Source organism: Ovis canadensis, chromosome X (genome assembly GCF_042477335.2).
Source record: "Ovis canadensis isolate MfBH-ARS-UI-01 breed Bighorn chromosome X, ARS-UI_OviCan_v2, whole genome shotgun sequence".
NCBI classification, from domain to species: Eukaryota; Metazoa; Chordata; class Mammalia; order Artiodactyla; family Bovidae; genus Ovis; species Ovis canadensis.
In genome coordinates, this window is record NC_091727.1 from 110,153,163 (window position 1) to 110,169,099 (window position 15,937).

Sequence of the window (15,937 nt, forward strand, 5' to 3'; positions counted from 1 at the left end):
TGACAAAATGGAAATGATTTCTAAGAGGAAATTAGTTTGGGATCATCTGTGTCAATGGTGTTCTGTATGAAGATGGATAGAAACAGAATTTCAGTGATGCAAAGGATCTCACAGGTAATCTAGTTCAGGTTACACATGTGGCACAAATCATTGCTGTCTACAATCTCCTTAATATCTTATCATGGCCCCAGTGCTTTGCTAAACCAACTCTAGTGGAAAGAGTTGATGTTAGGCCTAAGAGTCAGAAAACACTTCAGTTCCTGGGTCTGTGATTAACGAGCTGTATGGTCGCAGGCATGTGATTCTCCAACTCTGTTCTTCATTTGTAACAAAGGACAGGGGGAGAGGATGGACTAGAATTGGTGGTTCTTAGATCCTTTTGAATCAGGGAACCTTTTGTTATGAATGTGATACAAGTTATGGATCGTTCTCCTAGAAAAATGCATATGGACACACAATTTTGTATATAATTCTAGGGGGTTCGCTGACCTCCTGAAATCTAAATAAAGATATAAGATCAAAGACTGCTGTACTAGACAATTCTTTTTCTTTTTTCTTTTTTTTTGGGCCACGCCACATGTCATGTGGTATCTTAATTCCTTGACCAGGGATTGAACCTATACCCGCTGCAGTGGGAGTGTGGAGTCTTAACTATTGGACCATGAAGGAAGTCTCTATACTAGACAGTTCTTAAAGTTCTTAAAGTCCCCCTTTAGCATTTCACTGTATGATTCTAAAGTGCATTCTTTCAAGACTGTATTTCATCAGTTCAAGTTGGGGAATCATATATCTTGTTGGATAAATCCCTATATCTTGTTGGAAAAATCAGGCCATGTTGGTATGAAGAATAACATGGTTTCTGCTTCTCTTGCCAACACTGAAAAGTCTTGATTAATAAATAATCATCATAATAATTACAAGCTCCGGGCCATCATCTCCTTCCCTACCACTGTCAGGATCTGCCTTTTGTATATTTTAAGCCTGGTGTGTGCCCCTAAAATCTCTTCTCCGGAAGGTGATTGTGCAAGTTTTGCAAATAAGTAATGTGCCCTGGTGACCTCTGATGGTGGTTTGGAGTCTGATTTTCCCATCTCCGTAACAGTTAAAGATCCTCCCAATTCTGTGGCAGGAAATGCTTCTATTAAGTATCCTCAGCACAATGGTAATGAGACATCCTCTTCACCTCCTCCTATCTGAATTGCTCTCTAGCCCACAACAAAAAAGTGCACTGGCTGCACACCCCACAATTATATTACTTTTCTCCCTTGTCATAGCAAATAGCAACAAGGCAGCCACTTAATAAGTTCCTTCTAATTTGTATTAGATTTACTTTCTCTCGAGAAAGCTCTATGAGCTAATAAAGTTATAATTTATACTGAAGACTTGTCCAAAATTCCAACTGACTTTAATGAGAATGGCTGCGTGTTGGGATATTTTCGTATGTGGCTCCTTGCTCAGAGTAACAAGGCAAGGTTTCTTTCTGACAGCAGCCCACTTGAACAGAATCCTGGAACTTGCAATCCGTGTATGAGAAGGCAGACGAATCACCCCATGGAGTTGAGCTGCTGGCTAAATGCACAAGGAACTGGCAAAGGCAGTAGCAACCAGTCGTAGACTTCCTCTCATGAAAGCAGACTGTAATGCACTGAACGCCTTTTCTTTTTCATATAATGAAATGTGGGGGAAAAGGGGCTACTCAGGGCTGGCACCAAAAATGCTGAGCCCTGACACCAGCTCCGCCTGGTGCTGTGACAGCTGAGTCTTAGTTAAATAAGCAGACTGGACCCACTACCGTCTCCCCGGCGGCCTGGTGCCTATCACATCTGATCATCAGCACAGCTGGGTGGAGGCCACGAATTCAGCCTCTGGCATTCCGGACTGGGGGTCAGGAAGAATAGTGTATAATAGGAAGGAAAGAATAATTATCCATCAACATTTCAGAGGACCTGTAGAGGACAGACTAGCCTGGCTGTGAGTGGAGATACGTGGGGATGGAGGGTGGACTATACTTCCCTGGGGCTGGTACAGTGGTCCCATGATGGAGTGGACTTATTGGGAAGGCAGTTGAGAAAGAGCCATTCATATGGCTGAATACTTTCTCTGAACCAAGTGACTGCCTCTCTTGTGATACCCTTAATTCCGTCTGGATTTCTGTCTTCCTGTATTCTCTCCCTCACCTCGACACAGAGATATAAATTTGGGGGATTTATATAAATGGGATATAAAATGGGATTTTCCTCCACCAAGAGTCACTGACTGTCAAGACAGGACTTGCTACTTTTGTAGAGGACTCTGTCCTCTGGTCATAGGATTTGCAGCTCTGACTTCACTGTTAGTCATCGTGCAAATATTACAGTGGCTTCTAAAGAAGACTTTATTTTACTGGCTTATAAAGAAAGACTGAAGCTTGCTCCCTCATAGCCATTTGACATTAGAAAAATAGTCACCGAATCTCATTCTATTTATCAGAGCAGTAGCATTAGTATAATGTGGGGACTACAAGAAGGTGAAGGGCCACAGTGCCCTGACACCCAATTTAGTGATGGAGACCTTCACGTATAAGGGCTGGGATGGGAGACTGACATTAAATAGCCAAGGTAAAGATGCAATGCAATGAAGCTGATGTGCAAAATATGACAAGATTAAGCAGATGATTTTCAACAGCTTCGGGCTAAGGCTTCAGAATTCATAATGGTTGCATTTATGAGGGCAATATATAATTAAAGGTAGTCTGACGGTGTGAGAAATTTATGTTTCCTTCATGAACTCAAGGAATATATAAAAATAATGTGATCACATTTAAAAGGTAACTAACAATGAGATCAAAACCTTCTTATCTGAAAGAAACCATTAAATAGAACCAGAAATATATCTCATTCTTTCAAAACAGTAGATTAATGTAAAACCACAACAATGAAAGATAAGAGACCGAACAAACCAAGAGAAGGCCACAGCTACAAGAGGCAAAGACTGTGCAGATAAAATGCTACTACTGAGATCGGGTGCCTGCTCCCGGCATGACTTCTACTTTTTCCCATTCTCTAGTGAGTTTTCATAGGCTAGGATGACCCCAGAGGCTCCCCGATTTGACACACTGCCCAGTGGCCTGAAATGCTTTGTTTATCTATTATTCCTGGCTTACTAAGAGTGTCAGAATCAGGTGATGAATTTTTACCAAGTGCCTTTTCAGCACTTACGGAGATATTCACATAGTTTTCTCTCTTAATCTATTGAGGTGATAAACTAGAGCAATATATTTCCTAACATTGAACCATTTTGAGGTCCTAAAACACACTACAGTACTTGGTTATGATGTGCTATCTTTTTAATGAGTCATTGGATTTGATTTGGTAATATTTTACTTAGGATCTATATCTTACCAGTTTAAACATGCTAGTGCTAAAAGTGACATAGTAGTTGAATGAAGAGAAAGAACAGGTAGAAAAGGTAAGAAGAATCCAGGAGTGAGGCAGCCACACAACACTTAGGCCAAGAGGTCATGTACATTGACATCTTATCTTATGATTTTTTTTTTTCTGACTGCCTTTTCCAAGCCTAGCTGCAAAAAAGCCAACCTGGAACCTGGGCGACATGTGTGCCACAGGTGGCAACGTGATATACTAGCTCACAGGCACATTTTCAAGTGCCTTTGTAGACCTGGGTACTGCCCTCCTCTCCCTTGGTGGGCCCACCATTCCATTAAATAGGTCAGGCTAAGGGCCCCACCTTAGCCTCTGTCCTTATGTATGTTTGTTCAGTCATTCAACAAATATGCAATATTTGATGAGTACCTCCTGTCGTCAGGGCTTCCCTAGTGACTCAGAGGGTAAAGAATCTGCCTGCAATGTGGGACACCTGGGCTTGAGCCCTGGGTCAGGAAGATCCACTGAAGAAGAGAATGACAACCCACTCCAGTATTCTTGCCTGGGGAAATCCCATGGACAGAGCAGTCTGGTGCACTACAGTCCATGGGGTCGCAAAACAGTTGGATACAACTGAGCGACTAACACTTTCACTTTCCTGTTGTCAGGCCCTGGGGATGTGAGAATGAACAAGACAGAACAAGATAACACACCCCTCAGCAGAGCTCACATTGCTTACAATCTGGTGAGAGGAACAAATATGAAATAAGATAACACACACACACACACACACACATTGTGATAACTTGTATGGAAGTGCAGGGTACTATGAGCTGCTGCAACAGAAGTTTAAGTTTTGGAAAGGGAAGGCAAAGGAAAGCCTCTTTATATAGAAGGGCTTTATCTCATGAAGTACAGGGAAGAACATTCTAGGCAGAGACTGGCATATGGGCAAGACGGAGAGGCTTTGTGTCACTGCAAGACTGAAAGAAGGTCAGGGTAGCTGTGGTCCGGCTAGTGCATCAAAACCAAATGAAGAGCAACCCTTCCCCTCCCCCACTACCTCACCCCTTGCCCAGGACAAGAGAAAAAAAAGATTCCTATCTTCTAGCAGTATTTAGGCATTTTTCTTTGGGAGGGGGGGTTTAGGAAATAAATTCACCTTGAAAATGGACTGGTATTCTAAAGGGGCTGGTTATTTAATGAGTCAGCAGACCTACACAGAGCAGCTCTATGTGCCAGGCAGGTGATTTGCTAAGCGCTGCAGATACAGTGATCATTCATCACGTCAGAGAGCCCATACCCTGAAGGGTTACCTACCTTTTGGAACTTTCATTCGTGGCCTCCTAAAATAATATCATCTCACATTTGCATAACACTGAACAGTTAAACACATTTTTGTATATGTGACCTAATTTGAAGACTCCCAAAAACTCATGAGGAAGATATATTTACTCCAGTTTGACAGATGAGACAATAGACCCAGAAAGGTGAAGTGACTAGTCTAAGGTCATCTGACTAAGTGGCAGATGGCAAGCCAGAGCTCAAACACAGTTACTGACTTAGCAAGTGCTTTTACCTCCACACTGGATCATGCTATGCGATTAAGGGAAAGACCCATGATTCAGGAGTCCTTTAAATAGATAAGCTTTTATTTGTCCTGAATTTAAGATATAAGGATTGGAAACTAGAGATAACCTTGAAGTAGAAGTATCATATATCCTGGTTGGCCAAAAACAGTGTCCAGTCATGCTATTGTTAACAGCATCCCTTTTCACTCTCAAGAGTATCTTGGATTAAATGATAAATTATATATATGGTCACCTAATCTTAAAGAGATATGGTTGTAATGCCCTGAGATGGGTTGGAAGAGGGGGCTGGGAGGCCTGAATAGTCATGAATGCTGACTTAAGAAATAAATCATATGGTTTGGCAAATCATTTTCACATCTCTATCTCTTGACTATATTACCTTACCAATTGCTTTCAAATTCTTGTGGTTGAAAGTCATTTCATTGTGACCCAACACACACATGGAAAGATACATGCATATATGGGCAGGTATAAGTGAAACAAAGTTTTCTGAAACAGTACTCTCTTAATAGTTTTACACTGATATTTTCTACTCTATTCTATTCACTTATGTTCTATTCCATTCCATTCCATTTTATTCCACTAAAAAAATACTGGTTGACTCACCAAACAGATTTTGTAATCTACTATTGAGTGTGACCAGCAGTTTGAAATGGATACAGACAACGTGCTTACTGGAGCATCAATTAAAGACCCTAGTAAGCTCTAGGTACTCTTTGGAGGGCATATCTCACATTTTGTCAGAGATATTAAAATGTATACAACCTACAACTCATATCCAACATTAAACACATTTCATATTTAAATGTGAAAATTGACTTGGAGTTGACAAGCTGACATAATGCTCCATTTAGCAGACATTTATTTAAACAATTTGTTAATGTTGATTTTCTGGTTTTCTTTGCACATTTTGGTGTCAATAAATTTATTTTTCAGGTTGCGAAGATTTTTGTAGGTCCTTGAAAAACTCATATCCTTGGTGCTGCGACTGAAAAGCTGAATGCATAAAACAGTCCTGCTCTCAGTTAATGATTACAAATTTATAAGTGGAGAGAAATGATGAAAGATTATTATCTCTGCTAGCTTCTTGGACAGAAAGCCACTGGGGCGTTGAATTGGGTAAGGTGGATTGGTCCCTTTAGTGAAGACAGGCAGCAGTGAAAGGCATACAGAACTCAGGATGGTGAGATCCAAGTTTGAATCCCTGCTTGGGAAAGGTCTTTTGGCAAGTCACTTGCTCTTTCTGAACCTCGCTTTTCCACTCTGTAAAATGAAGATCACATTCATCGTGCCATGCCTATCAGGCAGGAATGTTCTAAGGATTAAAATGAGAAAATGTATGTGAAAGTCCTTTGCAAATTGTAAAGCACTACCCATTTACTATTAAAATATTCAGTGGATGCTATTTTTGTGGCTGCCCAGCTTGCTTAGGCTTTACTGAAGGGAAATTTATGAACACTAAAGCATCGTTCTCAGGGATGTTTTGTGTGCACAAAGCAACCGTAGCTTAGCACCTATTACCATTAATGTTCCCTTGTTTCTTCTAACACAATTTAGACAGACTCCTTTGTGTCATGAACCTTTAAGAAGTCTAGTTCTTCCTGAAACACCACTCTTTCTTGCCAAACTACTGTACTAAATAATTACGCAATTGTTGTTGCCAATAACCTTGAAGAAAAGTAGAATTGTTTATAGCAGTGCTACTAAAGGTGGATGGCTGATTTCCTGAACTTCCAGGACTCCTAACCACTGCAATTTAATTTAATTAAAATGAAGACCAGGCAGAATGCATTATTATATATTGATAATGTATGCAGACACAGGGAATTATTTTGACAAAATTTATATAATGGATGCAGATCAGAGCCCCTGAACAAGCCAGTTTGTCACATTAAATAAGCTGTCTCTAGAATTTTAACAGCACTGTGAACTTAAAAATAATGATTCTTTTTAACACTGTTTTGCAAGGAGCAGAGTTGGGAAAGAAACAAAATAATATACAATGATTTTCAGACATCATACCTTTTTAGAGCCAGAGAATAAAGTACTAAAGCCAAATTATTTCAAATGCTCACATGGAGTTTTTAGCAGGGGAGTCTTGTCTGTGTATCAGACAACAAAATCTTTAAGCTGGATGAACTAGTGATTGTGGTTTTTGTACTGCAACCCTGGGGGTGATTTTCCTCGTCTTCCACTTGATCAATATTGTGCTTGGATTAATCAATCTTATCAGCTGCCATTGATACTTCTCCAGGGAATTATTTCACACAGCCTCCGTTGGTAATTTATTCACTCTGGTATTATGCCTCTCATTGCAAAATCTGTTTCATTATAAAAACTGGTGGGATACCTTAGGATCTCAGGTTCTCCTTTTCTCCTTTTGCCTGTCTCTGAACAATCTATTCTTCTTTTGTGACACTTGAGCCCTTAGAGATCACATCAATTTCCCACAGCTGAACCATATGGGAAAGAGTCCTACATTTCACACTTAGTGGCCATTTCAACTTAGGTATTCACCATCATTTCAGACTCAGCTTGTTTACATCTGACTTCTTTCTCCATCACCCAGAAACACGGGTTGAGGGGGACAGGTTCACATTTAACAGGCATGGGAAGGAAGAAGAGCGGGAGACCTTTCAAGCCATAGTTTTAATAAAAATTCCAGCTGAAACTGGGACTGTAAGAATAGTGGTCAAGGTTTGTTTCCTAGTGCTGTTGTAAGATATCCGGACAAACTGAAAGGCTTAAAACAGGACAGATTTCTCATCTTACAGATAAGGAGGTCAGAAGTCTGAAAAGGGTCTCATTGAGCTAAATTCAAGGGCTCAGTGGGATGAATTCCTTCTGAAGTCTCTAGGGGAGAATCTATTTCCTTGCCTTTTCCAGCTTCTAGAGGCAACCTCCATTCCTTGGTCCTTGGCTCCCTTCTTTCATCCTCCAAGCCAGCAAGACTGCATCTCACTGTGCGTTCCTTCTATAGTTATACTTATATTCCCCTCTAACTCTGACCTCCCCTTCTGCCTCCGCCTTCCACTTTTAAGGACCTCTGTGATAACAATGGATCAACCTGGACAATTCAGGATAGTTATTCCATCTCAAGGTCAGATGCTTGGCAACTCTAATGCCATCTGTAACCTTAATTATCTTTTGCCATGTAACATAATTTATTTACATCTTTGGGAGGTGATGGCTATTATTCCACCTACCAAAAGGCTATACTAAGACTTCTGAAATTGAAGCAAATCTGAGAAGTGTCATATATAGCACTATTATTAATATCTGGTGCAAAATTTACTCTGTTTCTTCTCACATCAGTTAAGTGATGATAAGATATGGCCAGGAAGACAGCTAAGTGTTTTCTTCTTTGCTTAGATTCAATCGTATCTATTAAGGTATGAACACAATGGTAACATACTTGATCCCTTTGCTCTATCCATTTATCACCTGAACTATTTATTGCCTGTTATATTCTTAAGGTGTTCACAATCCATTTTCAGAGAACTTGATTCTCCAGCTTCATTCTACCACTCATCCTAATGCTTTACTACTGTCAGGAAGATTCCCTTAGTCTCTGTGGAGATGGAAATGGAGACGAGGTAGTAAATAAAATCCTTTTAACCATGATTAAGTTATCAGGAACATTTCCTACAAAGTAAACAATCCATATTCCATCTTAGGTACCACACTTGAAATTATTTTGGCTGTTTCCCTTGGGATCCTTGCCAATTTTCTTTCTCTACTCTAAAAAAAAAAATATGTCCCTTAAGTGCACATAAATGTATGGAAAAATCAATACAATATTGTAAAGTAATTAACCTCCAATTAAAATAAATAAATTTATATTAAAAAAAACAAAACACCATGAGGAACATTTTTCCCTCTCCCTTGGATATTTCTGAGAGGGTCAATTGTCTCTTGCTTTTATTACTGTTATTAGCTTTTAAAAGGAACCAACAATATATATTTCAGCATTTTAATTAAGGCCATTTTTGTAGTCAGAATGCTGGAGCAAGTTTTGACCAGAAACAAAATTGTAGAAATAGGAAGTAAATCAACATCCATAGGAAAACAATAGGGATGAATCCTATAGCACTGGTGTGTATACTAGAACACTGTTGCTTCTCTTCGTGATTTAGTTGTTTATTCAATGCTTAGTTGTGTCCAACTCTGCGACCCCATGAACTGTAGCCTGCCAGGCCCCTCTGTCCATAGGATTTCCCAGACAAGAATACTGGAGTGGGTAGTTATTCCCTTCTCCAGGGTATCTCCCTCACCCAGGGATTGAACCTGGGTCTTCTGGATTGCAGGCGTATTCTTTACAGTCGGACCCACCAGGGAAGCCATATATCTCCATGGATATATGAGAAACTAAGTCATTAAGAGTGCTTAACTATAATAAGGAGGATAATTTTAGAATCTTCAACACTGGGAGTATTTAAAAGGAAGGGGTACAATACATTTTTATACATAAAGTGAGGTTGATAAAACAGTGCAGTCACTGTGGAAAACAATTTGATGGCTCCTCAACAAGTCAAACAGAATTACCATATGACCTAACAATTCCACTCCTAGGTATATTCCCAAAAGAATTGAAAATAGGTATTCACACCAATATTTGTATAAAAATGTTAACAGCAGCATTATTCACAATAGTCAAAAGGTGGAAACAACCCATATGTCAACCAGTAGATGACTGGACAAACAAAATGTGGTATATCCATTCAATGGAATAGTATTCAGTCATAAAGAGGAATGAAGGTCTAACACCCATTATGACATGGATGAACTTTGGAAACACGTCAATTGAAAGAAGCCAGATACAAAAGACCACATACTGTATAACTGTGTCTGTTTGAAATATCCAGAATAGGTAAATTCATAGAGTTAGAAAGGAGACTGGTGGTTGCCAGGGTCTGCAGGAGACAGATAAGTGGAGAGTGACTGCTAATGTGTTTAGGGCTATTTTGTGATGTGCTGTTGAAAATGTTCTGGAATTAGATGTTGGTGATGGTTGTACAAATTTGTGATAATACTAAAACCCACTGAATTGCACACTTTAAATGAGTTAACTTTATGGTATGTGAATTATATGTTGATAAAGCTGTTATTTTTTTAAAAAGTCAGGCTGAGCTACATTTATGTGAACCCTAGCAAGGAATTTCTGCTAGGCACTGTCTTGTTCAGCTCTTCATCAGAGTACTAGATAAATTGCTGCATTATAACTTAAGAAAAAAGTAAAACATAGCAAAACAAAAACCCTCAAATCTAACAACCTGGCAAGGGTTTTGAGAAAAGTCATAAAGAATTGGAAAACAAAGCCCTATGGAGAAAAGTTAGAGGAATTTAAGATTATTCTAGTGAAGCAAAGGGGCTTCCCAGGTGGCACTAGTGGTAAAGAATCTGCCTGCCAATGTGGGAGACCTGGGTTCAGTCCCAGGGTCAGAAAGATCCCCTGGAGGAGGGCATGGCAGCCCACTGCAGTATTCTCGCCTGGGGAATCTCATGGACAAGGAGCCTGGTAGGCTACAGTTCATAGGGTCACAAAGAGTCAGATATGACTGAAGCGACTTAGCATGCATGCAGGAGGTGAATAAAAGGCTTTAGGATCACATCCTGGAGAGGGGAATATGAGGCTTTGAGTGTGCATCAGCCAGGGTCCCAGCTGGAGTCAGATATCACACTCAGAAGTGTTCAAAGAGTTGAATGAAGGGGCTATTTACAGAGGCGTGAGCAGGGTGAAGGGAATTAACAAGGATCGTGACCTACCCAGGGACTGGCAACAGTGGGAAGCTGTCTGGGCTTGCAGAGAGGGGTTAAGGGAGGGAGTGATCCGGAGAGAGCGTGGGGATTTGGAGGAGGGGCTCCTCCCCAGGAGCTGCCATCTTCCAGTGCAGTCACTGCCCAGCAGTGCAGTGAAGCAGGGAGAAGGATACCCTGACCACTTCCTCCTTCCGCTCTGCTGGCTCCTGATGGTGCCATCCACTGACCAAAGCAAAAGGGAAGCCAGAGAGTAAAGGAATCCAGACAATGTGATCCATAGAAGGCAGTCTTTCAAAGCACAGAAAAGGGCAGAGAAGAGACTGTGTGTGTGTGTGTGTGTGTATGTGTGTGTGTGTGTGTATGCGTGTGTGAGGGAAGGCAAAAGGAGAATAATTAACACAGTGTGTGCATGTAAAGCTGTTTCAGTTGTCTGACTCTTTGTGACTCCATGGACTGTAGCCCACCAGGGTCCTCTGGCCATGGTCCCAGGTGAGAATACTGGAGTGGGTTGCCATGCCCACCTCCAGGGTATCTTCCTGACCCAGGGATCAAACTCACGTCTCTTCCATCTCCTGCAATGGCAGGCAGGTTCTTTACTACAAGTGCCACCTGCACCTACCTATTAAACCCATAATAACAACCGCCTTATTAGAGAAGCTTAGGCAACAGACATCTGCATAGGTGCCATGCTTTATACCTTGTGATTCCAATATGCTGACCATAGCAAAACTGACAAAACCATACCAGCAACCAGCACTCACTCACCTCATTTAATCCTCACATCATAATAACTTGGGAGTAACATTCTCTTCATAATATCCATTTAATATATGGAGAAACTGCACTTGGAGATTAATTTACCCAATGTTGCATAGCTAGTAAGTAGAGAAGGATGATTTGAATCCAGGGAGGGAGTCTGGCTCCAGAATTTTCTTCACCATCACATTCACTGGACTAGAGACTGAGCAGGACTCCACAGGCGGGCCAATGACCTCGCTGGTAGTTAGCCTAATGGTAGAGACTGGCTGATGAATCCTGAAATTCTAAGAGGGATCTGAATGGAAAATACAGAGCAAGAAACCAGATTGTGGAGTTGGCAAGAGCCCAGCGAAAACGAGGGTAGTTAGTACCACAGGAGAAGTGATGAGCTCCGTCATCAGCATGGCTGGGTCACCATGGTGGGAAGCAGTGGACTCTTGCTGCAGGGAGACAAGAGCTGTTGCTCACTTGATAGAGCAGATGCTGACCTTCTAGGACTGCAGTGTATCCAGAGCAAGCCTGCAATTTGATGAAGTTTGCCTTTGAGGCTGCTGATGCCTTTTCTGGTTCTTTCTTTATATTCCCCTATGTCTTTACAATAATTCTCCACTAACTGAGGAAATCTGAAGCATTCCATGGTCCCTGCATTCTAAAAAAGCCCAACAGAGATGAGTTAATTATTTAAATATGTGAGGATCTCTTGGGCAAAGAAGACTCACCAGTCTTTTTTCCTCCTCTTTCTGGTTCCCTCTGGAAAGGAAGAGGAAATTGACACACAGTAGTCTAAGAAATATAGGTCACTTATATGGGACTCATACCATGACAGACACTTTCAAGGGAGAATATGAAAACATCTCCTCTGGACTTTAAAAATAGTCTTCTCATCTGTCAAAGGGTGGTTACCATGAGCTACTGCCTGAAGGCACAAGAATCAATGTATCCCAGCTACGGTTCCCAAGACCTGCCAGGTCTCTTAGGAAGTTTTCACTGTCTTTTACAGACTAAGAGAAACAGACATTGGTGTCTGTCTGCCTATCTGTCTGTCTCTGAGTATCATTTCTTAAGACAGACTATTCCTTTTTTTTCATGTTAAGGAAGTTATCCCTTCTTTATGAAATTATTGTAGTGGTAGGCAATAGTAGATGGCAGGTTTTTTTTTTTTTCTTTTTTCCTTCTAAAAATACTCCTACTTGGCAAAATAAAAGGTTGACAAATCTGAGTCTCATTTTTAAAAAACACCGTGTGTCTGAAGGCATTAAATATCTGAAAACCACAGATCCAAAGGACTGTTTAAGGTCTCTGCAACCTATAAGATAGATGCTAGGGTTTAAAGTCAAAAGGACTAGGAAGGCAGGATGATTTTTTATTTAACCAACCACAGTAACAAGTTAATGGAGTCTAACCATCCTAGACATAAAAGACAGTAAATGGAGAATACTCTGAGTTAAAATTTTGTATTTTCTAAGTGGAAATGGTAGTCTAAATGTCAAATACAGAAACATGACCCAAAGAACGCCCCCTCAAAGGTCATAGTTAGAAGGCAATACTCAGCTTTGGAGACAGTTACAAGTCAGATACTGTGTGATTCCATTGGTATGCAGCCATCAGGAAAGGAGAACTAAAATCATTTCAAAGCGAAAATGTGTCAAAAGGAAACTCTCAACAGGCCCAAAGGGAGTGTTTAAACGAAAAAGTGCCTTAGATCCTTCAAACAGAAGAAAACCCATAATTATTCTAAATACAAATTAACAGGCAGATAGTACTTTCTGTTTTATGAACACAACACTGCTATCTACACAGAATGATTTCAACATACCCAAAGCCTCTGCCAGGCCCCAAACCTTCTGTCCATAGATGTCGGTCTTGTTCCAAGCAAACGTGTAGACAAGATTAACTGCAGCAGGAAACCACTTCTGTGTGAGTCGCCCTTCCACAGCTACTGTGAGGTGTACTTTTATCATCCCCACAGGAATGGTTGAATGTGTTAGAAGGATCCGTAATAAGGTTTTGTATCCGGGGGTGCGGCTGCTTAGGTAACTCAGCCTCACAAAACTGGAAGGAATGAGGATCTCCTCCTGTACAACCTGGAAGAAAGAAAGTCAAATTGGCCCTTTTCAGTGCACAAGGAGACAAGGACACTGCCCGCTTTTGTCCTAGAAGCATGCCAAAGGGTTACATGGATTATGGATATCAAGGCATTCATTCTAGAATCTTTGTGAGGCTACATGAACACAGGTTTTACATTTTGCACCAAATCTGCATGAGGACAAGACATCCAGCCTATCCTGTGGACAGTTCTCCTTTTTTTTCCCCTGCCAGGAAAGACTAGGAAAATAACCATTTGGTTTTCCAACAGTGTCTCAAAAATTTCTTGGTAGGAGTTGGGAGATCACCCTGTGAATGTCAAGGATTTCAGTGGCATGGGTTCTATCTATTCAGACAGAAAAGCTTGTTTGGTGTGTGAAGTCATCTATCACAAACCATTATTGGAGCCCGTATTCAGGTTAGGCTCTCAACAAGGAAGGACTCTGGAAGGAGGCCCAGCAAGTGATATTTTATGTCAGAGACTATAGTGTCCCTAGAACTAATCTTTCCTAATGCCATCAAACTTATCTTCTCTGCAGCTTTGCAGGGACCCCGAGGGCCCACTTTTTAATCTAATTTTGCTTACACATTTCTCTGTGTCTTGGGTGTACCAAGGACTGGGAACAAGCTTTTCCAAGCTGGCACCTGTGACTGAGAAGCAAATAACTCCCATGAACTCCTCTGCAAATCTTTTACAAACATAGGTCCCAGAGTGAAAATAACACTTGGCTTCTTTCATTAATTACTATTATTTATTGTTTGTTAGCACAGATGGCATTAAACAACCAAAAGTGGTCACTGAAACTGCATCTCGTATTCTGTGACTTTCAACTTTCCAAATACAGCTGAACAAAGGGCCCATCCTATTTAACACGTTGAAGGGGACATGGGCTTCCAGGTGGCACTAGTGGTGGAGAAGCCAGCTGCCGGTGTAGGAGATGTAGGAGGCACGGGTTCGATTCCTGGGTTGGGAAGATCCCCTGGAGAAAGAAATGGCAACCTGCTCCAGTATTCTTGCCTGGAGAATCCGATGAACAGTGGAGCCTGGCAGGCTACACTCCATGGAGTTGCAGAGTTGGACACAACTGAAGCGATTTAGCATGGATGGATGGATAGTGTGGATATTTTCGTGCCCTTATTCGTTTTTAACTCAGGACCTTGTACCTGCTTCCTTTCCCAGGCTGGTGCAAAGTAGAACTGATTGTTAAACATATGTTATCTCATATTGTTGGGGATTTCTGATCATTCCTTTCTTTCTGAGGGCACAAATCCCTTTTGTCTACTCTTTGTCCAATTTTTCTTCCTCTACATTAGGTATTTGATATCAAAGCTGTCCACTGGCTCTGTCTTCTTAGATGGTGGCAGAAGCACAACAGGATAGCATGACACTCACCACCTTGCTATTTCATTTCCATAAGGCATCATGCAATCCTAGAGCAGCTGGAAAACTTTTATTTTGAGGAAGACCCATGCTTCCTAATGACATCGTGAAAGGATTGGTGTAGAAGTCCAATGTACTCATTAAATACTATATAGTTTTTTTCTTCCTTTCCACAGGAAAACAATGGAAAAGACAAGAGTGCCAACTCTTCAGACTCTTCTGTGTAGAATATTATTTTTTGTCAGCCTTTCCTGAGGGCTTTGCTAACAGCTTTGGGGATGTTGTAAGGGAAGAAAAACCAATTCAATCTTTGACTGTCCGTTTACCTCTTCTTGAGTATATTTGAATTCTGGATCTGATTTATGAGTTCACTTTGGTGGACATTAAACTATCATTATAATATTAACATTAAACTATCATTAAACTGCTTCTATAATATAGTGAGAAAATTGTACTGTGTTTGTTTGAATGACCTAGAATTGAAATGAAAATACTGAATGCTCAATAAAGAAAAATGCTTAGGAGTCCTAAAATATGAGGCTTCAAAAATATGTCCTCTCTGACTATAAAGCTTGAACATATAAAAAGCCAAAGTTTCAGATAAAATGTGTAGACTTGACAACTACCTTTACTAAAACATAGCTAAACAAGAGGAGTTGTCATGACTTCTAAGAACAATGACAACAGACATAAACTAGACAGTGGAAGAAAACTAGATTTAAGGAGTTTAATTTCAGAACCATAAATGGTCCCACCTCACTGATTATACTGTTATCACCATGGAGCCAGTGAGCTTTGTTCTTTCGAGCACAGTGCTCATCAGGTCAAGGTTTGTGTTCTAATCCTCATGATAGCTAGTTCATCTTGCTTTGTTCCATGGCCAGAGATGGAGCATTATAGCCCTGGCCAGTCACCTTGCAAATGTGTGCCAGAGAGATTACATTTGAAAGCTTCTCTTGAAAAATGAAGGGCAGCACATTACAGGGCTGGCAGGAGTA

At 40.8% G+C, this 15,937-nt stretch overlaps 1 protein-coding gene across 1 annotated transcript in view; it reads right to left on the reverse strand.

Moving 5' to 3' along the window:
* Nucleotides 1-15,937, reverse strand: part of TENM1 (teneurin transmembrane protein 1) — an 899,404-nt gene that overhangs the window by 127,389 nt on the left and 756,078 nt on the right. Inside the window, exon 21 of the mRNA XM_070290794.1 lies at nt 13,290-13,557. Coding sequence (XP_070146895.1) covers nt 13,290-13,557 — 268 coding nt within the window. The remainder of the gene's footprint in view (nt 1-13,289; nt 13,558-15,937) is intronic.